General features: G+C 53.5%; 9 protein-coding genes across 9 annotated transcripts; 2 read left to right on the top strand and 7 right to left on the bottom strand.

Annotated features, from left to right (window-relative positions):
* Positions 1-72: 72 nt before the first annotated feature.
* On the bottom strand, positions 73-977 carry IMP3 (snoRNA-binding rRNA-processing protein IMP3; the record flags this gene model as incomplete). The annotated part of the gene is made up of 5 exons (XM_076676773.1): positions 73-105; positions 169-312; positions 384-711; positions 781-857; positions 936-977. 5 exons carry the CDS (start codon positions 975-977, stop codon positions 73-75), a joined length of 624 nt encoding a protein of 207 aa, XP_076536232.1.
* Positions 978-1,896: 919 nt separating this feature from the next.
* JCM15063_006016 (uncharacterized protein) lies at positions 1,897-2,847 on the bottom strand (the record flags this gene model as incomplete). The annotated part of the gene is made up of 3 exons (XM_076676772.1): positions 1,897-2,055; positions 2,136-2,399; positions 2,467-2,847. The coding sequence occupies 3 exons, from the start codon at positions 2,845-2,847 to the stop codon at positions 1,897-1,899; spliced, it is 804 nt and encodes a 267-aa protein (XP_076536231.1).
* A 609-nt stretch (positions 2,848-3,456) lies between these two features.
* On the bottom strand, positions 3,457-4,739 carry JCM15063_006015 (Mpv17/PMP22 family protein; the record flags this gene model as incomplete). Its single annotated transcript, XM_076676771.1, has 6 exons — positions 3,457-3,580; positions 3,646-3,913; positions 4,186-4,240; positions 4,379-4,435; positions 4,512-4,630; positions 4,715-4,739. 6 exons carry the CDS (start codon positions 4,737-4,739, stop codon positions 3,457-3,459), a joined length of 648 nt encoding a protein of 215 aa, XP_076536230.1.
* Positions 4,740-4,981: 242 nt separating this feature from the next.
* JCM15063_006014 (uncharacterized protein) lies at positions 4,982-6,685 on the bottom strand (the record flags this gene model as incomplete). Its single annotated transcript, XM_076676770.1, has 7 exons — positions 4,982-5,242; positions 5,326-5,557; positions 5,629-5,739; positions 5,801-5,812; positions 5,876-5,913; positions 5,981-6,054; positions 6,286-6,685. 7 exons carry the CDS (start codon positions 6,683-6,685, stop codon positions 4,982-4,984), a joined length of 1,128 nt encoding a protein of 375 aa, XP_076536229.1.
* Positions 6,686-6,954: 269 nt separating this feature from the next.
* JCM15063_006013 (uncharacterized protein) lies at positions 6,955-9,740 on the bottom strand (the record flags this gene model as incomplete). Its single annotated transcript, XM_076676769.1, has 8 exons — positions 6,955-7,182; positions 7,335-7,710; positions 7,768-7,965; positions 8,027-8,404; positions 8,468-8,756; positions 8,832-9,411; positions 9,476-9,522; positions 9,587-9,740. 8 exons carry the CDS (start codon positions 9,738-9,740, stop codon positions 6,955-6,957), a joined length of 2,250 nt encoding a protein of 749 aa, XP_076536228.1.
* A 1,195-nt stretch (positions 9,741-10,935) lies between these two features.
* JCM15063_006012 (uncharacterized protein) lies at positions 10,936-12,195 on the bottom strand (the record flags this gene model as incomplete). Its single annotated transcript, XM_076676768.1, has 2 exons — positions 10,936-11,077; positions 11,723-12,195. The coding sequence occupies 2 exons, from the start codon at positions 12,193-12,195 to the stop codon at positions 10,936-10,938; spliced, it is 615 nt and encodes a 204-aa protein (XP_076536227.1).
* A 359-nt stretch (positions 12,196-12,554) lies between these two features.
* On the top strand, positions 12,555-13,405 carry JCM15063_006011 (uncharacterized protein; the record flags this gene model as incomplete). Its single annotated transcript, XM_076676767.1, has 2 exons — positions 12,555-12,693; positions 12,759-13,405. The coding sequence occupies 2 exons, from the start codon at positions 12,555-12,557 to the stop codon at positions 13,403-13,405; spliced, it is 786 nt and encodes a 261-aa protein (XP_076536226.1).
* Positions 13,406-13,664: 259 nt separating this feature from the next.
* On the bottom strand, positions 13,665-15,623 carry IES1 (Ies1p; the record flags this gene model as incomplete). Its single annotated transcript, XM_076676766.1, has 6 exons — positions 13,665-13,861; positions 13,951-14,043; positions 14,124-14,192; positions 14,264-14,760; positions 14,839-15,461; positions 15,549-15,623. 6 exons carry the CDS (start codon positions 15,621-15,623, stop codon positions 13,665-13,667), a joined length of 1,554 nt encoding a protein of 517 aa, XP_076536225.1.
* A 531-nt stretch (positions 15,624-16,154) lies between these two features.
* Positions 16,155-21,583, top strand: JCM15063_006009 (uncharacterized protein; the record flags this gene model as incomplete). The annotated part of the gene is made up of 10 exons (XM_076676765.1): positions 16,155-16,517; positions 16,588-16,653; positions 16,728-19,690; positions 19,752-19,968; positions 20,030-20,197; positions 20,255-20,392; positions 20,456-20,626; positions 20,700-21,102; positions 21,180-21,247; positions 21,323-21,583. The coding sequence occupies 10 exons, from the start codon at positions 16,155-16,157 to the stop codon at positions 21,581-21,583; spliced, it is 4,818 nt and encodes a 1,605-aa protein (XP_076536224.1).
* Between the last annotated feature and the right edge of the window lie 273 nt (positions 21,584-21,856).

The following is a 21,856-nucleotide window of genomic DNA, read 5'->3' as shown; positions in this document are numbered from 1 at the left end:
TCTGCGAAAAACGTGCAGGTTTACAATACAACAGGGATCTCCAGAGGGACAGTACGTTCAACAGCAAGACAATCAAGCGAGAAGATCGAAATCGTCGAGTTCGTCCTGTTCGCGAACGAGCAAGTCAGCCAAACATCATTCCGGCTGGTGATAACGCTCGTAACTTACGTTGTAAGAGGCGATGTGACGCTTGAGCTTCGACGTGTCGACCCAAGTGACGAAATCTTCCATGTTTCGTGTCACCATGAATGCAGGATCGGTGATCGTGTCGGGACCGACTCGAACGTGACCTTGTTCGACGTACGTCACTGCCTGTTGGACGACCAATACGTTCCGAGTCAATGCAGTCCAGCGAGAGGTATAAGAAAGGTGCACAAACGAACCATCTTGACCGTCTCGGCCATCTTGAGCCGGACCATGACTACCGCGAGTCGCCTTCGACACATGGCTCCGACTGTCACTTTGCCCTCCTTCTTGCCTTGACCTTCCGTCTCCTTCTCTTTGCCTTTGAACCCTTTCACGACCGTTGCGTCACTGCCTTCAATGTCACTCATCTTGGCACCGCGGTCGAGGATACCCATGTCGTACAGTTTCGACAGGAGCAAGTCCTCGTATTTTGTACGGAACGGGTCCACCGGAGGGAGGCGCGATAGCAAGTGTGAGATTCGTCGCACTTGACCACACAGCTTGTTGTAAGTGTGGTAGTCGTCTCTGTCAGTAATGAAAGAGATCAGCAGGTGTTGGACCTCCGCGCTCGCTTGTCAAGGCGAGTTGACTCACCGGTTCTGGACATGGTACCGCCTCATGACCTTGGCCTCTCGCATACCCGCATCGGACTTCCATTGGATGAAGTCGATCTGTTCGAGCAACCCGAGTTGCGATGCAAGTTTCTATCAGTCCGAGAGTATCGATCCAGAAGTCCACAGGTGGCGCACCTTCTTGAGCAGCTTTTGCTCATGATGCTTCAGTTGACGCATGGTGGGTGGTCTGCGTCGCTGACTCTTGAGACGTCGGCCTACAGATCCAAAGATGAGACGGTTTAGAGAATTTCGGCGATGAACCACAAGTCGCGCGCGATTGAAAATTCGAATCAAAATTCCGATTGTCTCTGCCTGCGAGGACGCATCGAACTCTCTCGATCAACACTATCTCCCACACCGACGACAACGTTTGCAGCAAGTGATAGCGCAAGGAAGCCCGTTTCGTTCGACTGGCTCAATCATCACGAGAACCGCAAGCCGATCGATCCACCTTCCCTCCGCTTTCACTTGCTCTTCGCATCGCCTTGAGAACGAGAGAAGCTCTTTTGGCTCTCGAAAAACAGTACACAAAAACACACACATGATGATCACATACCAAGCTCAACAATCGGAGGTCCTTGGTCGGGAAAGCTTTTGGGCGGAACCACCATCTTCAAGGGACCAACCATGGCGAGACTTTTTTTCTTCAAACTCCTGATCTTTTTTGTTGTACATTTTCGAGGCAATCGAGGTCTCTCAGTTACTCTCAGTCTTCTCCTTTTGCGATTGTTGGTGCGATGACGCGAGAGAGTTTTGCTTGGTTGGCCGCCACTTGAGAGCAACCAGCGACCAGAATTGCCAAGTTTTGACCTCTTCGCGATGCATCTCAGGGGAGGAGTGTCAGCGATCGGATCGATTCCATATTCAACGGCCACATTGCTCAGGATCTACTGTATACAGTGACTCGTGTGGCGAGTTGCGGCAACCTCCCGACTCTCGATCGGTTCGTCTGTTGAGCGCTACCTCGATAGACGGTGCACGGTGCCGGGGTTTGATCGCTCGAGAGGGTTCAGTCGACGAAAGGAGGAAGCAGGTCAATCCGCGACTATGCCTGACCGAGTCCTCGAGTTTGGCATAATGGCGCATGTCGAAGTGATCACTCTTGAGACGCGCTTTTAATACGCTTTGCAGTATTCAGCAGATTCGGAGACCGGCCGTCTATTGCTCTCTTTTCGGGTGAAGGGCTGCGAATGTCGATAGCATCAGGCGGTGCGGTTCGTGCAGCACGACGTGCGATATCAGCCTCTTTCCCCCGCTGAAGCAAACCGTCACGGAAAAGAAACGGTCAGCAGCGTGTTTCGGACAAGTGCACGAGCGCGCACAGTTCGTTCTCACCTGCAGAAAGCTCGCCATCATCGGGACACTTGTCTTCAATTCCTCCTTTCCGGCTTTCCTCTCGCGTTGCTTGGTTCGGATCGAGTTGCCGGTGTATTTCACGCCTTGGCGATAAGGTCGAGGAACGATCTTGTTTTCAGGTGGGGGCTGAGGGACGATCTTGGGCTCAGGAGGTGGCTGGGGGACGACCTTGATCTCAGGAGGTGGGAGCTGAGGGACAACCTTGGGTTTGGGTGGGGGTTGGCGTGCACGTAGAGTCGGACCCTACCTCGAGCTTCCACGCTGAGCGTCGCGTCGCAGAAGAACGTATGAAACCCTGGAAACAGCTCACTTTGAAGATTCCGTCTTTGTACAGAACTCGAGGCCGCGAGATTTTCGCGTATTCAGCTTCTAGGCGCTCCTGCTCCTCTGCCGAGTCTTCCGAGTCTTTCGAGTCTTCCGAGTCTTCCGAGCCTTCCGAGTCTTCAGAGTCGTCGTCGTCTGACGAATCGCTGATATACTGTCCGTATCGTTCATACCACATGTTGTAGGATATCTCCAAGAGGTCGTCTAGTGTAAGAGGCCTGTCACTGTCGCTGTCAGATGGATAATCATCGTTGTTGACAGGGGCTTCGTTGACGTGAGTGTCTTCGTCCTCCGCGCAAGTTCGCTTTAAGCGTTTCGCCGCTTCTCTCTTGCGCGCTGCAAGGGCTTTCTTCGTAGGTGGAGCCATGATTTGATGGGTGAAGTGTAGGCGGAATGGGTAATCAACAAACACGCGACGGACGCGACTGACACGGACGCGCGACAGACGCGATCGAGGCTCAGGGGAACGCCCGGAACTTTGTATTTCACAAATGTACTTTTCTCTCGTACTTTTGGAAGTCGGTACAGCAGAACTTGTCATCCCGCACTGTACATACGCTAATTTCACTATGCGAAATAAGGGTGATACGGGATAGAGATGGAGAAGGCGATAAGGTGGGATAGCTGCGGGTGCGCAAGGATCGCAAAGCTATGTAGTCGATCACTCCAACAAGGGCCATTTCGACAGCTTGCTCTAGACGATCTCCGTCGTTCATGGTAGTGGATAGTATGGAATGCCTTCTATTCGGGATATAGGCCAGAAATACAGGGTGAGAACGTCTACAACAAATTTGAGAATATTAAACGAGTCAACAGGGTATCCTACAACGTCTATTGCGTGGAGAGTATGTGTAATGGTGGTTTGCGAGAGTCCCGCGCCATCGAGTCTGAGCAGAGACTGGTCGAGAAACGTGGTGCTGCTGCTCTTTGGATGCGAAAGTCGAAGAAAGGAATGGGAAAGGCGCGCGAGACAAGTCTATTGCATGACTTCTGCAGCAGCAACTTCGATCGGAGTGCCGTCCTTGTATTCATCGGAAATTGGTGCTGGAGCGAGTTCTCCTTTGTGAGCGGCAGATGCGAGGAATGCGGACCATCCAATCCTGTTGCACCAATGGCATTGTATAAGTCGCACATTTTGAACAAGCGACCAGTAGAATGGACGTACGAGATGGCGTTCATGAAAGGTGGTCGAGCGTAAACCGGGATAAACGCGTGCATAAAGATGGCCGAAGGTCCAAACACGGCCCACTGCAGCTTGACCGTTCCCCATAACCGTTCCTCGATGCGTTCCTTGATACCCTGTTCTCCCATTCTCGCCGCTTCGGCGCTGACCGACCACGGCCGTCCTTCAAACATGCCTCCGCAGAGGTAGAAGTAGCAGGTTGCGAAAGGCGAAAAGATCATCATGTCGGTCAAAGTCCGCGCACCAATGGCTGTCACACGAGAGAGACAATGTCGTCAGCCAGGTTGTTCAGAATCGCTTCCTTTTTCACTCTGTTTGGTCTGATCGAGCGCGATCTTGGCCCCTCCCATTGAGACCTGTCGGATCCTCCTTTCTGTTCTAAGCTGTCCCTGCCATCCAGCACAAGCTTGACCTCGAGACGTGATAATCGAGCTAGAAGATTTGAGGAGAGCGCGCGAGCGAGAGAGAGAGGCGAAGAGGGCAAAAGTCGCGTAGGGTCCTCAGAGCAGGGTCGGAACTTACTCGACCATTTCGAGTTCTTGACGTGAATGTTGTTGAGGATCCAGTGCCATCGATTCTGAGGACAGTCGAGGCACAGCAAGTCAGTTTTCAGCGCGCAGGAACGTGAGGAGCGCGAACAAGGGCAAGCCGAGGCTAGCGCGGCTAAATGGCGCAAGAGGGTTCGGGCGGCCCATTTCAAGAGAGCGCGGCTTACGGATATCGGCGCGAAACAAAACGCTCCATAGTACAGCAACCTTCGCGTCTTGTACCACTGAAAGATCAAAGGCGAGAGCGCAAGGAGTCAGTCAGCAGAAGCGATAGGGCGGGTGCCGCGTCGTTCAACTCACCTCGATCTCGTCAAACCCTTTGCCCTGGAACCCAAGCTGGTAGGTCAAGTCGCCTGCTGCACTCGTGATACCTCCGGTCGCAATTTGGGTCGGCAAGGTGTACTTCTGTAGCAATCGGACTGACGAGACGAAACAGGTTAACCGCGCGTCAGTCTCCCCTCGCTCGTCCAAGCCCCCGAGATGCGGAGGAAACGCGGGCTCACTGTAGCCTCTGAAGATGAAAGCCATTCGATCTCGTACAGGCGCGAGTATGAGGTGGGTCGAGGTTGCGATGGAGGAAGGTGCGAGAGAAAAAAGGAAAACCGCCCGAAAAAAGGGGGGCGAGCGGCTCTGCGCGCGTACGTCACGTGTCTTTCTCGCCCGCCTCATCACGGAATGACGGACAGCCGTCAGTCGGCAGTTTGTTGTTTTTTTCCCAACACCCTCAGCGGGTCATGTGCCAGTGCAAACAGTAATTACATAATCTCGCACTAGTACTTGCGACTCGACCATCGTTCCTCGTCAACCTTGAGCAAAGCGCGCTCGAGCTGGTCCCAATCCTTCGCCCATGCGCCCTTGTCGCTGTCGATTTCCCTCGCTCTTTTCAACGCGATCGAATAACTCGCGCGGTCGCCTTCAATCAAGATTGGAGAATGCGACAAGCGCTTGCCCGACTTGTTCCAAGGCGTTGGCGCAGATTTGGCAGACCGAGGTGCAGACGGGAAGTACTGCGAAATGAATGCCGAGACTCGCTGGTCCCATTTGCGATCGGCCCCCATTGAGCAGTTCAGCACCCAGATGACGCTACCTAGAGTAAACAGAGTAGGCGACTCACGCCTTCCTTCTTCGGATCTTGCTGCCGTAGGAGCGGGTGGTAAGGTTTCGGAGAATTGGACAGCGGTCCGAGCAGTCGGATTTTGCTCAACGGCACCTGCCTCGGCTTCTGTCCGAGTTTCTTGAAGAGCTTGGTCAAAGGCGAATGGATCGAGATGAGCGAGTCGGGAGGAAACATGAGTGGAGAGTTGAGCGAAGCTGGCGTGCGGTGCAGAGTCATCCTCGTCACGAGCCTAAACCAGTCGTCCGACGAGGTTCAGTGATTGTCCAGAAGACGAAGTCACGAGCAGATGCAAAGTCTCACCGAGAAGGTGCGAGAGTGCCCCATGCGACCGCAGCCGTTCCAACTCCAGCAGCACCAATCGCGAGCGTGTATCGTTTCCATTTCGGCGCGACTTCATACTCGCCCGTCTCCCTACCCGAGCGCGACCTCGTCAGTATTATTCCAAGTTTCGCCCACGAAACGCGATACTGACTCGTTGTAAACCCTGTGCTCACAAGTCCGGGATCAGTCGAGTTTCATTTGAACAGGAAAAGATTTCAGAGCTTACGCGATACCGACCCGGGCGAGATCTGCCGTAACGAAGCACTATCAAAGCGCAGCGTCGTCAATCTGAGGCGATTGAGGGGAGACTTTGGGCTTGTGGAATACGTACAAACACTCCGACGACAAATGCGGCGCTCATGATAAGCGCGACATTGTAAGGTGGCACTGCAGTGTAGATCACTTCTGTCGACGACAAGACAATTGAGACGCGCTCAGGGTCAGAACACCAAGCCCGGAAGGAGAAAGCGAGAGTGTAAAAGCGGTTCCATTCGTGGCAAATGACAGCTTGATTCTACTGCATCGGAAGATTGTACAAGCGACAGGGGAACAGAGTAGAAGGATTTGGGGGTACTGCGTGCTATAGACATTCCTTGTGCGAGTCTTGCGGCTGAGCGGCCTCCTTGATTTACTCACCTTCTTTCGCTCGAGAACCTTGGTTCTGAATGTCCGAGTTTCCGAGTCCTCCTTGACCAACGTTCGTACCCGCTTGGTTCTCCTTCGAACGTTTCTCGTCCGTCATCGTGTCCTCCTTCGAGTGTTGCTTGAGTTCTTGCTCGATCAACTCGGGAGTGATTTCATCAACCTCGTTGCCTTCCTCAAGCGGACTCGCTCCCGATCTGCCCACATCACTTCCAGCTTGTCCGGGTGCAGGGGATTGTGCAAACGCAGCAGTAGGAGCTGCTGCCGAGAAGGTTTTCGGTTTGCGAGATGAGCGATCTTTCGACGCTTTCGAGAGGAGGGTCGCGGTCGTCGAGAGCTGACGCAGGCTCAGCTGACGTTGCAAGAGTAGGGCTTGGCTTGCGTAGCGTTGCATTTCGGTATAGGGCAGAAGAGGCGCAACGATGGAGACGTCAATCCTCCCCTTTGCATATAATCGGACCATCTCGTTCATATATCATCTTCGCTAGGCAAAGTTCTGAGCTGTACCTCTGCCTCGGGCCGTAGCTCAATGATCGTAGAACTGACGCGGAAAAAACAGATAATTGCGATAGAGTAAAGATAATAGATCGAGCGACAAACACAGCTCGTCTGGTTTCTATAGGGATGTCCAACTAGAACGTAGAGAAACGGGGGCTCAAACATTTAGAATCGACCGTAAGCCGCAAGGAGCTTCTTCGCTTCGCTGATCTTGTTCAACTTCGTATTGAGCTGATCACGAAGCTCTTGCACTTCCTGACTCTCACGAAGATAGTGCGCAGCGCCTTCGGCTCCGCCAGAGATGATTTGAGCCGTGAAAGCCGTCGAAAGGGCGAGCGGAAGCCTCTGGAGAATGTCGTAGTCGACGAAACGAGGGACATTGTCGATGATTCGCTGCGTTTCACAATCGATTCTTGTCAGTTACAGCTCTAGGGTCCAAAACGACTCGGTAGGAAGAGTTTCTACTTTGTAAGCGACCTGTATAACACAAAGTGGCGAATTAACGGCGATCAGGATAGCCAGGAGCCACAGAGAAAGACACGTACTGTCCAGTTCGCTTGCACATGAGCCATGACATCGATTGCGTCTGCGAACTTGTCAGGAGGATGCAATTTGGATAAATCGTCCGCTTCGATGTTGTAGCCGAGATGACGCGCCACAGCAGCGAGAGCGTCCTTCTCATTGGCCTCTTTCGCAGCTCGTCGCTGGACTTGAGCCTGGCTATTCTCTATGATACATTCCTGCGTGGCAGCTTGAGCGAGGTTCCTCCTGGTCCCCACAAGATCCGCTCGAACCTTCTCGAGAGTAGTCTCGTAGTAAGGAGCGTTCAGAGTAAAAGGCGTGCTTTCGAGTGCGATGAGATACTTGACTCTGTCGGTACAGGTGGCAAACAGTTTGGCCGAGACGGTCTCGGTAATTTCTCTGTCCCACTGAGCTCGTCAGCATGGAATCAGCTCGAATCGCTTTACCTGGACTCACTGAATCACCGAGGTCAAGCCGGACTCGAGATAGCGCCCGAAATAGCGGTCAACGAGCTTGTTGATGACCTCCGAGACGGGTCCCTGGAGTTCTTCGAGAGCATCGAGCGCAATGCCGCTCCAGGCTTTGGTACTGTCGACCATCAGAGAGCTTTTGACAGAGTAAGGGATGTTCAGAGGAGTCTCGCGCGTCTTGAGCCTGCAATCATTTGCAGAAATCAGTCTGGGCCGACGTGGAACATGGGAAGAGCGAGACGTACGAATTGATGCGGTCCACAACGTCGTCCAGGTTCATGATCAGGACGTTTTCCGTTCCAAACTCCTCAACAAGGTTGTTCATGTTCGAGGTGCAGACCGACACTGACTCTTTGGAGTCGTTTTCGGGACTGCAAGGTACAAATTGGGGCCGAGTTCGATTGATAGCGCAAGCGAAATCAGCCTGAATTCGATTCTTTCCCTTGATCAGTTCTTCCGATCCGGGCGCTCCAGCGACGTAGGCGTCTAGATCGATCTTGAACGACTGAAGCAAGCCGATGAGCTCGCTGAGTGGGTCCGTCGAAGGGGGGGCTGGCAAGCCTTCGATTTTGTCCTTCGTCAAACGGGCGCCTTCGTTCACAACTGAGCGGATCTCGGGCAACCTATACACACGAGGCTTTATTGGTCAACATATGGCCGCAAGAGACAGAATCAACGCAACACACTTGGTCTTGATGTAAGCCGAGAGCTTGTCTGACAGGAACGCAGTCAGGCGAGGGATACCGAGTCGATTGTGCACTTCAGTAGGAAGGGAGCTCCAGGGTGCCGTCGAGTTGAAAAATGCAGCCTCCTGTGCGCGTGTAGCTTCGAACGAGAGGTCCTTGCCAAGATCGGCTGCGCCAGGAAGCTTGGTGGCAAAGTAACCGTTCATGAGCTTGGCACGTTCTCCTTGAAGGATATGAAGCCAGCGACCGTGTTCGCCTTCTTGAACCGTGTCGGCCTTGGTCAAGACACCTGCAGAAATTCACCGTTAGACTTCGAGGTTCATCGACTCGTCTCCTCCATAGCCTCAGTTTGAACACAGCTTACCGATCGTGCGTTTGCCTTCGGGGTCTGCCTCACGCGCGAGACGGCCAGCCGACTGGTTCTCAATGTCGTCGCGCATCGAGAAGATCAGGAGGATCAAGGCGTTGCCCGTGACGGTCTTGGTGACGAGATTCCTGATCAAGTCGATGTTGGCTTCATCCTCACCTTCATCGACATTCGAGATGATTCCGGGCAAGTCGAGGAATGCGAGATCAGTGACCTCCGGGCCACGAATATCGATGCAAACGAGGTTCGTCGAGAACGAGAGTTGTTTCGATGATCCGAAGAGGAGATGGCCCTCCTTGGCATGCTTGACGTCCTTGTTGGTGGCGGTGGCGAATTTCTGGCTCGATGCCGATGGGTTGAGCACAGCAAGCTGAGCTCGCTTGAGGGCAGGCTCGACTTGATCCGGGTTGCGGATGACCTCGCCAAAGGGGATCTCGCGAATATGCGCAAGGGCCTTGCCGTTCACGTCCGTCTCGAAGCGCAAGGAGATCTTGCAGGACCAAGCATCGTCCGAGTGTTGCAGACGGACTTCGAAAGGGCAGCGAGTGCACGTGCCCGAGTCACGAGGCACTTTGATCTGCGACCGGCGACAAATAATCAGCGAAGAGCAGAAAAACTGAGAGGCGCACATCCGAGCTTACTCCGGAGATTGCCTCGACAAGGGAACTTTTGCCTGCCGATTGGTTACCTAAAGATACTTTCGAGAGTCAGTGGCGCTCTCACGCAGAGTTGAATGAGAAGAAATGTCGAACCGGCGATGGCGATTCGGGGCAGATCGATCTCGGTGGCAACTCCTGCCGAACGCATACGGTCCATGAGGGTGATCAGCTCGCGTCGATCGCGAGCATAGCGCGACTCGTTTATTCCGGCCTTGGACACGGCCTTCATCTCGGTCGAGGGCGACATCCTGCGAATCTACGGAGTCGAAGGAGAAGGAGAAATATGTGGTCAGCGACAGAACCTTTCCGAAGACCACGCACACCTCGTATGTAAGGATACGACTTACGTCTAGAATGGGAGAGTGAGAACAGCCCAGAGAGGAGGGGGAAAGGGGGGAGGGGGTGAGGGGGCGCAAGTTGCGGAAGAGAAAGAAAGAGCAGATCGGTGCGCTGAATCCATCTCCGGCCTGTCGGAGTTCGGTCAACAAACGCTTGAGATAAGGAAAGGAGTTAAGAGCGTTCGTCGGCGACGCAATTTCAGGAGGTCGGACATTTCGACGGCGACGCAAGTTCAGGAGATCGGACATTAGACGACCTTGCCGAGTCACTCCCATCTCCGAACTTTAGGAGTCCGGTGAGAAAACGGCTCGAGATAAGGACAGGAGTCAGGAGCGTTCGTCGGCGACGAAGACATAGGAGATCGGAGATTGGAAAAGCTTGCCGAGTTGTCGGACACAGGAGACGACGTGAGTTCCGCGTCCGCCCGAGTCGTCAAGGCCTGTGCATGTATGATGTGAGAGTCCGAGAGTCTGATTCCGTGCTCTCAAAGGCTGTGCTACATATCCAGAGCTCCAAGACCGAAGTCACAACGGCGACGACTGTGTTTGTAGACACAAATACTCGTACTTCTGTCGGACGAACTCGTTCTCCGATGGCCAACTTTGTACCTGGAATGCCGCAGCTGAACGCCAAGCGTGCCGCCAGGAGTTCCGAGGCTCGATTACACCTCTCACGAGCGATGTCGGCACCGAGAAAGGCGCACCCGATGTCGAATTGCTTCATGTCAAGGTCTTGGGACGCGGCGAGGGAACAGAGTGATCGAAGAATGGTGGCACTTCCAACAGAGGCGTAGAGCTCCGCATAATCCAAACCCTCGCGTTGGCGATTCCCATCCGCGACGCAACGAGATTTGAACTCAATGATTAAATCGTCGGGACCCTTCTTCTCACTGAGAACGAGATGTGATCGGAGGACGAAGGTGAGCGGGGGCCTAAAAACGAGATCGAAGACTTGGAGATTTCGAAGGTTGTTGATTCGCGTTGAATCGAGGTACGCCAATCGGCAGCGTGCGCACTGGCGAGAGCTTCCTTCGGGCGAATTCGAGGATCGAAGATGGACGCATTGGCGGCGAAATGACCCGAGTGGAGAGATTAGAAGTCGACTCAGAAGTCGACTCTTCCCACGTTGCGTTTCGATCTATGGGGTTCGTTTTCGTTGTCATCGTCGTCGTCGTCGTCGTCGTTGTCGTCGTCGTCGTCGTTGTCGTCGTCGTCGTTGTCGTTTTCATCTTCAAGGTCGACATCACTTCCCAGATCCCCGCTCGTATCAGCTGCCCCGTTTCTCGCAGGTGATCCATTCCCATCATCGTCGACTGCCTCGGTGTTGAGAGTCGCGAACCGATGATTGGAGACGACGGTAGGAGTGGGAGAATCGAATCATCGTCAATGCAGCGAACTCGGCAAAGGAAGCACTCGACCTACTCAGGGCTCACCACGGTTCGAACTCGACCCAACTTCTTGGCACGACCTTAGCAATGGCAACCAGTACCCACCTCGAACCAGGATGAGACGTTCGCGAACACATCACGAGAATGCGAACCCTTCAAAATCGTTTCTCCTCCCTCACTTCCGATTCTACCGACGTCAAAATATCCGATAAGCTCTTCGCTATTTTCCTTCTCAACTCTCTTCCCCCTTCTTTCAACACTCTGCGCACCCCGTTATACAACGACAAGTCCTCGACGTTGACCTCGTCCAATTAGAGGGCTTTCGTTTTGACGGTCGAGTCGGGACGAGATAGAGCTGGCGATTCGTGGTTGTACAACTTCGGATTCGAGAGAGCTGAAAACTTTGGACGAGGTCAACGTCGAGGACTCGTCGTTGCGTAACAAGGTGCGCAAAGTATTGAGAGAAGGGGGAAGAGAGTTGAGAAGGAAGATAGCGAAGAGACCATCGGATACTCTCGGAAATGAGGGAGGAGAGACGATTTTGAAGAGTTCGCATCCTCGTGATGTGTTCGCGAACGTCTCCTCCTTCTTCGAGGTGAGTAGTAGTTGCGATTGCTAGAGTGGTTACAAGAAGTTGGGTCGAGATCGAACCGTGGTGAGCCCTGAGTAGGTCGAGTGCTTCCTTTGCCGAGTTCGCTGCGTTGACGATGACTGGATTCGATTCGTCGATGGTTTCGTGGATGGCGTATCTGACGCATCCGTCTGCCACGCCATATTGCTCCTGGTACTGCTGGCATTCCTTCGTCGTCTCATCATCCCATTTCTTTTCCCTCATCGCTGTTCCGAGGAACGTATTCCTCTGATAAACTCCCTTCGCGGTCACGTACATCTTGAGGACATTGTACCAGGTATCGTAGTTGCCTACAGTGAGTATCGGGAGGCTCTTAGTGTCGAGGGCGTAGTTTGAGGGGCTCATTGAAACTTGGAACAGTGGTAGTTTACTGGGCTCATAACCTATAGAGGACTGAGGTCCTCTAGGTAAGCTACGAGATGATTGACGATAGCGTAAAGAGGAAAGAGTAGAGGCGCGAATGCATAAATAGATATGTGATAAACGTAATGGGTGAATAGAGAAAGTCTATTTGAGGAAGGTAATCTAGATTCCCTCGCCAGCTGCGCACCAGTTTCCAGCGGTTCACCTATCGCCTGTCCCTCCAAGTGTGAATACCTCAACGAGATCAAACCGATACAGGAAGGACCTTTGCACCGATCTGCACCAGATCACCGTCGCTCGTTACACGGAGAATCACTCAACATCATCATCATCGGGCAACCATGATTCAACGGATATGGCTCGCAACGCTCAAGAATACTCAGGTCGTAGTCACGAGCCTTACCATCTACTTCGTACTGCGTATACGTACGGCCCACGCGGTGTACTTTGGCGCGGGCACACTCGTCGCTGCCTTCTCCGGTTAGACGGTCTCTCTCTACCCGTTTACGTAGAAACATGCGCTCATTCTGATTTCCGTCATGCAGCGAAAGTACTCAAGAAATGCATCAGACAACCCCGACCTGAGGGGTCACTCAAACGGACGAAAACTTACGGCATGCCCTCGACTCATTCGTGTTCGATCGCGTTCTTTGGGACCTACCTGTCCCTCACTTCACTACTCCTTCCGTTACATCCTCGATTCACCTCCCTCATCCCCTTTTACCCTAATCAATCCTCCTCTTCAATGACGAATGTCCCCCTGCTCTCGTTACCGCTCAGTCACCGACCCGAGGAGATCTTGCTGCGAATGACCTTGGCCGGGTTCTTCCTGTTTGGATCTTCGAGCGTGTGTTGGAGTCGAGTTCGATTGGGACATCACACGAAACGTCAAGTCATTGCCGGTGCGAGTTTGGGAAGCGTAATCGCGTTCGCATGGTTCTCGACCTGGGTTGGAACGAACGCTTGGTTACAACTACTACCCAGACACAACTCTCTCCGTGCCTTGTTTGCACTTGGACCTGAATGGTTACGAGAAGGGTTGAGAGAGACTGGACAAGGATGGGAACGCATCGCGGAAGACCTCTTGTGGATCCTCCTCGAAACCTTTCGTAATCAGGATTGGCGACAAGGACTACAAGAGATCAGGGACGTCGCGTTCATCTTGTTGGAAAGGAATGGGAGCGATTTGTGAAAGGAAACCTCACCCTCCGTTATCAATTTTTACCTTAGCTTGAACCCTCTTTTAAGAGGAGAACAATTCTCGCATACTTGTCATTCCTGCATCCATTCTTAGTAGCAATACATACCCATTCCTCTGCTCTCGTACTCGCCGGCTTGGAGACATTTCAAGCTCCTAGAGAGGGTATTTTGCTGGCAACACGAAAGGGTAGATACAAGAACCAAGGCCTACATAGACCACAGGGAAAATTTCGCACACGGAAAAAGAGCTTTCATTCATCGTCACTTGCATTCCCGAACCCGCTCATTCCGCCTAACCCAATCATTGAAACGTCTCCAGCGTGTTCCTCTTCTCGTTTCAAGTTTGGACCCGATTGGTGTGCGAGGTACTCTTGGTAGTCTGGGATCGATTGAGGCGTCTCGAGCAAGTTTGTTCGAGGATTCAACGTCTTGAGAGTTTTCCTCGAAACTGTTTTGTCTCGGGTCAATCGACGAGAACCGATCAGATCAGTAAACCTTTTCCCCTTCATGTCTCGTGGGTAGTGGAATTGAACTGACGCAACAGGTCGAACGACCAAGGTTCTTCATCGGAAGAGTCGTAGTCTGGATCTCGGTTCTCGTACAGATCTCGTTTCACTTGGAACCAAGTCGCTAGATTCGACAAATCAACTCTCAGTTCTGTTTATCGGAGGTATCGCAAACAGAGAAAGCGGGATGAGATTTGTCCTTACATGGAAGAGCCGAATTGACAGGCTTCGACGGGTTCCAATCTTGGCTTTGCCATCCAGGGGGCAGAATGTCTAGACACAAATGACGTCTGAGCAATCAAAGTGCGAAACGTGGGTAAGAGAGATAGAGAGATTAGATGTACCAGGAATCAACCCTTGGACTTGCTGACGGTGCACGGTTTTCGCATAACTCGGTTTCGGTTCAGGTCGACGTCGTTTCGTGCCTCCAGTTCCCGACTGAGTCGCTCCCGTTTCATCTTCCGGCACGGTTCCTCCAGGAGTTGCACCTCCAGCGATTCCAGGTCCTACGGACCCTCCTCCTCCTTGCAAGGCTTCTTCTCGTTCTCGTTGACGTGCGAGTTTCTCACGTGCTTCTTCCTCCTTCTTTTGAATCGCCGGTACGAGTTTGACGACTCCACTGCGCAACTCTTTCATCTCTCGTGCAAACTCGAGTTCACTCGGAGTATCAACGTTCTCTTTCGTCGCACCGGGAACGGGTTCGCGCGTGAGGGCGATCGGAGGTACCAACGGGATCGGTACGGGTAGTTCAGGTTGAGTGAACGCGGACAGGAACGAAGGAGATTCGAGGATGTGATGCAACAGGGAAAGGAATGCTTGCGCTCGAGGTTGAGATGGCATGCTAAGCAAAACGAACAAGTTTCCGGGTCAGCCAACCCGATCTTGCTGACTTGGGGAAAGACAAAAGGAAGAAGTTTACTCTGAAGGGAAGAAGATGTCCCAAATGTCAAAGCCTTTCGGGAAGAATTTCTCCGAGACCCATTGCGGTTCTTGGAAGATGAGAAAGATGGCTTCAATCACGGTCGTGGGCGGACCTCGAGTCAACGCAGGGTCGTGTTTCTTCTCGGCGACTTGTCTCAGGTTCGTCGGTGCGTTGTTGCCGAGTTCCCAGTCCAAGAAGCACATTTTGAGCATCGCCTTCAACCTCGGGGCATCCGACATTTCCTTCTTCGAAGTGTCCTCGGTCTGGAGGGAAGGGACGGGATGATACGTGCGGAGTGCAGTCTTCATCTGGGGGTAGAACGCGAGGGTCGTGTTGACACGGCCGACGTTGATCAACAGGCACAATTTCGAGTAGTTGGTCGCAAACTCGGAATTCGAGATGAGTTTCGCGCGAGTGGTCGCGGTCGTCTTCATGGACGACAGGATCGCTTCGAGATACAGTTGGTCAAAGTTGAGGTACACGGGATCGGCACCAGTCGCGGGGGACGATTGGTCGACCGGTGCGGTGAACCGGATCGAGCGGTCGGCAAAGATGTCATCGAGCACCTGATACTGAATGTCTTGTCGCCATAACGGTTCACTGTCGAGCTTCTTGATCGCCTGTGCCACCGCAGAGCGAGAAGGGGAAGGGAGGGTACAGATGAGCGAGTCACGTGCCGTCGCGTGAGCACGCCGAAGAGGACTGACCCAGTTGACTTCTTTGAACGATCGCTTGGACCTGCTGAGAGCGTGTAGCTCTTCGGGGGTCTTCTTGGGCGGCATGGTCTCGATCCTGGTGCGGGTGGTCGAGCGAGAGATGAACCCGCGAATTCCGGCGACGGCGATGCGTTTCAACCTCTCGCTACTTCACCCTTGTCTCTGATCGACCGCGCCTTCTCGGACTCAAGCGTACGCCAATCCGATAGCGTCAGGAGAGGCCTCGATTGTGTCTGTCCCTACGCGTTTCTAGAACATCTACTCGCTACTCTCGTCCGGACATACACAGCCTGTCGGCCGAATCTGAACACCACCACATCGCACTCGTGCCCAATTCTAGTCAGCAAGAATCGTTAGAACAGGGAAGCTCGATTCGTAAACGGAGAAGTCGGCAGTCAGATTCGGGTATCGCAGTTTGTTCAGAAGCGGAGTCTAGTCGAGCAGGAGCAGCAGGCCGTTCAGAGAAGATCAGCAGAGTCGTCAGGAGGAAGGATTTAGTCTGGGCATACTCGGCAACAAGAAGTTTAGGGTATCGATCAATACTCGCTCGCTCGCCTTTCGCAGGCACAGAACGCTCCCTTCTACGGTCTACGAGTCATGCCGCCCAAGAAGAACAACAACAGCTCGAAGAAGAAGAAGGCGAACCCGTTGAGAGGATACGGTACCGTCTCGGTTCCGCGCAAAAAGGTCGAACCGACCGACGAGGACGACCAACAGACGCCCGAAGGAGCCGCACTCGACCAGACTGCTCCTGGTGGTGACGCGAATGGCAGCACTGTCGCTTCTGCCGTGCCCGAGGGAGGTGCAGCGGGTGCGGGACCTGCGGGTGCGGGCCCCGCTGGGGAAGACACGAGCAAAGGCAGTTGGGATGATCCGGAAGAAGTTGAAAAACGCGACCTGCTCAGTCTGGCGGAAAGGATCAGACCCGCTTGTGACAAGGAGATCAACCGCGTGATCAAAGTGAGTGACATTCTGACTGTTCTCCTTTCGCTCACCGCATCGTGCTGGACTGACATTCGCGGAACTCTAGGTCATCGACTATGAACGCCGTCAATCAAAAGTGATGCCTGGGTACGCTTGGACGGATCAAGACCTTGTGGGTGCTAGTCCCTCTTTCGATCCAGCAATATCTTTGCTCAGTCGCTCAAATTGACGAAACAATCCTTGCAGCAACGACGAATCCTTGCGCTCGCACTTGAAGAGCTGTCGTCGGAACCTCCACTCGCGTCGAGTGAATCCCTCGAGAAAACCATTTCCAAAGTCGCGACTCTGTTTGGCATTCTCGAACAACTCGGGTTCTCCTCGAACCGGATCCAAGAGTGTCTCGACAAGGTCAAGCAACTCGAGCTCGAAGACTGTCTCGATTGGTTGTTCTTGAACTGCGAAGCCGAAGAATTGGCATGCGAAGGACCTGCCGCTTCCGGAATCGTGTCGTCCGTGAACGAAGAACCAGTCCAAGACGTATCGACTGGCACGACTGCTTCCACGACAACCACGATCAATGGCAATACTCCAATTCGTACTGAATCGAGTCCCTCGTCTCCGCCTTCTCCCGATTCGAAAGACCCTTCGAAGCGTTCAACGTCCAACTCGAACCCAGTCTCGCCCCGTCAACCGAGGTCTCGTACAACGACCGCGTCCACATTGAGTCCTCCTGCTGCTGCCAAGAATGGCGCTACGACCTCGACGACCAAGAAAGAAGAAGTCGCTTCGACGTTCGCGGATTTGAGAGCGAGGATCCTCGCAGCTGAAGATCAGAAGAAGCGGGAAAAGAAGGCGAAAAAGCTCAACGGCACGAACAAGCGATCGATCATCTCGCCCGAAGTACGCAAGAGCGAGGTCGAACGGGCGGCAGATAGTACGAGTGAGGACAGCGACGACAGTGGCAGCGAATCCGACGACAGCGACTCTTCCTCCTCTGCCCCGGCAGCCGCAAACGAGGAGGAGGAAGATGAAGACACCCTGGCGGTCGATTCCAACACTCGCTACGCGCAGCTCAAACTCGAAATCTCAGAGCTTCAACGTGCGCAAGGCGCCTTCAAACGCGCTAGTAAATCCAAAGGTCCCAAGAAGAACTCGATCGGCTCGAAAGCCGAGGAAGAATGGATCGATACGCGACTTGAACAAGCGCGCAACAAGCTCAAGGAGATCGAGGGAGACTACACGTTCAGAAAGACGGACGCCGAGAAGCTGTACAGGGAGGAACGCACCAAGCTCGATTCGCTGCAACTCGCGGCAAAGTTGAAGGGCACGACGCTCGAGTCCAAGTTTATCCCTCAGTTTCCAAAGGATGATGCTGGATCTGAATCGATCGTCGATCCGGCCGAGACTCCCGTCAACGCCTCTGCTCTCAGCTCGCCGACTCTTGTCAACGGTTCTACCCATGGAGGAGCAGGTGAGGATCAAGAGTCTGGATTCTTTGGCAATCTGCTCGAAGAAGCGGTTGCCTCTGGCACAACAACGACGTCCGAGGAGCAAGCAACGGCAATTCCAACCCGCGAATTCTCCCTGCCCAAGAGTTTCTCAGGCAAGACTCCCAAGCTCTCGCTCGAAGAAACCGTGCGCAAGTTGGACAAGCCCGCGACGATCAAGTTTGTCAACTTGACGAATCGAGCTCGCACCGTGCGCGCGTCGGTCACGATCAGGTGGAGTGATCACCGCGTGCAAGAGTGGGGCATGACCGACATGGCCTGTCCGGATCAACCCCAAGCTTACAACTACATTGCGACGATCGCGTTGTTCGCGGTTGCAGGTTCGACCGCGGTCAACAAACAGTTGCCGACCGTGTTCAGAGACTTGTGGGACGAGCTGGTCAAGACGAAGAAGGAGCAGGATGAAGAGGATTACCGGGACAAGCTCAAGCTTTACCGCAAGATCGCCGAACCGAGATGTCACGAGTCAGCTACCAAGGATGCGCGCGCCAGCAAGGGCGACAAGGCGATCGGCGGGGACGAGCACCAAATCATGTTGCCGACCCAGATCTCTCCCGAAGCGTCAGAACGGATCCAGCAAGAGATCTTCCAACGCCAAATGTGGCCAACTTACCAAGAGATGCTGCGCCAACGTGCCAATTTGCCGATCGCCGCTTACCGATCCGAGATCATGCAGACGATCGAAAATTCTCAGTGCATCGTCCTTTGCGGAGAAACTGGATGTGGTAAATCGACTCAAGTGCCATCCTTCATCCTCGAACACGACATGCGCCTTGGTCGACCAGTCAAAATCTTCTGTACCGAGCCCCGACGAATCAGTGCCATCTCGCTCGCTCAACGCGTCTCGTCAGAGTTGGGAGAAGGCACGAATGCATGCGGGACCAGGAACTCGTTGGTCGGATACTCGATCAGGTTGGATTCAGCCGTCTCTGCGAGCACACGAATCGTCTATGCTACCACTGGTATTGTCTTGCGCATGCTGGAAGGTCGCGAATCGCTCGCCGACGTTACGCACATCATCATCGACGAGGTCCATGAGCGTTCCATCGACAGCGACTTCTTGCTCATCGTCCTGAGGGAGATCCTCGAAGTACGCAAAGACCTCAAGGTCATCCTCATGTCTGCCACGGTCGACGCCGAGAAAATCGCCGATTACATGGGAGGCTGTCCCGTCGTGCGTGTCCCCGGCCGAACACACCCCGTCACGCCCTACTACCTCGAAGATGTTGTAGAGCTCACTCGATACCGCCTCGATCCTCATTCGGACTCGCAATTCGTCGCCCGTAGCAAACGAGGATATGGCGCTCGTCAACGGCGTAGCGATGACGTTCCCATGGACGACGATGAAGAGTTCGATATTCCGGCAGACTCGTCCGAGATCACGTCGGCCCCGCTCTCGAAACAATCGCGCATCACTCTCGATTGCATGGACCATCACGCGATCAACTACGATCTGATCCTGCTCCTGCTCGAGCAGCTCTGCTTCTACAAGCAAGATCTCGTGCAGTTCTCGAGCGCGATCCTCGTCTTCTTGCCTTCCCTCGAGTCGATCCGAAGGTTGACGGACATCCTCGAGGCACACCCTGCGTTTGGCTCGAACCAGTTTCTGGTACTACCGCTTCATTCGACCATCTCGAACGAAAATCAGGGACTCGTATTCAACATCCCTCGGCCGGGAGTGCGCAAGATTGTTATTTCGACGTAAGCCATTCCAGTACTTCTCTCGATGAACCCGATCGAGCTCAAAAGATTCTCTCTTTAGCAACATCGCAGAGACTGGTGTTACGATTCCCGACATCACCGCCGTGATTGACACGGGCAAACATCGCGAAATGCGCTTCGACGAGAAACGCCAGATCAGCCGTCTCGTCGAAACATTTGTCGCTCAATCGAATGCGGCTCAACGTCGTGGTCGCGCTGGTCGTGTCCGCGAAGGTGTCGCTTTCCACCTCTTCACTCGTCATCGTCACGATAACTATGTAGGCTGTCTCTTCCTACTTGTGCAGGTCCGCAACTGATGAACTGGTCCCGCTTGGATAGATGGCGGAACATCCTCAACCTGAAATGACGCGCCTGTCGCTGCAAGATCTCGCTCTCAGGATCAAGATCATGAAGATCGGGACTGGAGCAATCGAGGAGACCCTGCTCAAGGCCCTCGATCCTCCTCTCGTCGTCAACATCCAAAGAGCTGTCTCGTCTCTCATCGAGGTACGAAACGATGATCACCGCAGCGGTCATCTTCATCACTAACGCCTTCTCTCGCAGGTCAAGGCTCTCACGTCAACAGAAGAGATTACGCCCCTCGGCCGCCATCTCGCCAAGTTGCCGATGGACGTGCACCTTGGACTCTTCCTTATCATGTCATGCATCTTTGGCTGTCTCGATGCTGCCCTGACCATCACTGTCGGTCTGAATACCGCTTCGCCGTCGTCACTGTTCATTGGGCTGACTCCATGCGATGCGTAGGCTGCACTTAACTCGAAATCGCCTTGGCTGACTCCCTTTGGACGCGAAGCCGAAGCCGACGCCGTCAAGCGCAACTTCAAGGTCGAGAACAGCGATTTCCTCACGACTTACAACGCTTACTGCTCGTGGCGCGAAGCGTCTGCCAACGGTTACGAGCGCGAGTTCACCAGGGTAAGCAATCGTAGTGGCCAGAGTCCGGCTTGATCTTTACGCTGAATATGTTTCGATGTGTGGATGATTGCAGAAGAGCTTCCTGTCGCAACAAAACTTGCAGCAAATCGAAGAGCTGCGTCAACAGTTCTTCTCATTCCTGGTCGACGCCGGTTTCATCTCGATCACCGATCAAGAACGTCGTCAGCTCATCTCGACCAAATACGGCAAGAGTCGAACTCGATTTGTTCGAGTTCCAGACGACCTTGACGCTAATTCGAAAGACCCCAGAGCCGTCATGGCTTGTCTCGCCGCTTCCATGTACCCGAAACTCCTCGTGATCGACCCTCAGAACGGATCGATGCGCACTCTCGCGAACAGTGCGCCCGCGGCGATTCATCCCTCGAGTGTCAATTTTGCGCCAGGTCGCAGGATCGATTTTGGCCAAAACACTCGTTTTGTCGCGTTCTTTACCGCCATGCACACCAAGAAACTTTGTACGCATCTTTGAGATGATCTCGATCACCAAGCGAATCTCTGCTGAGCGATGATCTTGTTGCTACCGCGTAATCAGATGTATGGGAGTCGGGCAGCGTCGACGAACGCGCCGTACACCTTCTGTGCGGAAACGCCGAGATTCAGGTACGGAAACTTTTGCCGTCTCGAGCTTCAGCGAGTCTAATTCTGAAGCCCTCCCTCCTGGCTTTGTACTTCTAGCTCGCAGCACACTCTCTCTCGATCGATCGCAAGATTCGAACTCGCCTCGAACCGAAAACTTCGATCGCGATCAAAGTCTTGCGTCAGCAATGGCAGGCCCTGTTCAAGAAAAAAATGATAGACCCCTCCGCTCCGCTCGAAGGTCACCAGCAATGGCTCGACCTGTTGGTGGAGGCACTCGAGAGTCCCAAGAAGAAGGCGGAAGAGGAGGAAAAGAAACGCACGCGGGAACCTGTCAAATTGACCTTGACTGCTCACTGATTCGTGAGGTAGTCACAAAACTTTCTTTGTAGCATAGCACCGGAAACTGCCGGTGGAAACGAAACGATCAAATATTCTTTTCTTTGGTTTTGGGTCCTCGTTGCAGCTCGCATGAGCGCGAATCGAGATGTAATTTCGAAAATTCTAAGCAAACGAAGAAAACGAACGATCCTGAAGGGGCTTCGAAGGCCAGGTGGGTATAGTAATTGCGAGAGAGCTTGTGGGATATAGAGCAAAAGGGATAAAGAGACGAACGATAAGCTAAGGAGATCT

The sequence above is a fragment of the Sporobolomyces koalae genome (assembly GCF_050403365.1).
Source record: "Sporobolomyces koalae JCM15063 DNA, S_koalae_JCM15063T_v1_ctg5, whole genome shotgun sequence".
Classification (NCBI taxonomy): domain Eukaryota; kingdom Fungi; phylum Basidiomycota; class Microbotryomycetes; order Sporidiobolales; family Sporidiobolaceae; genus Sporobolomyces; species Sporobolomyces koalae.
Note: the sequence above shows the minus strand (reverse complement) of the source record. Positions and strands in the feature narration are given on the sequence as shown.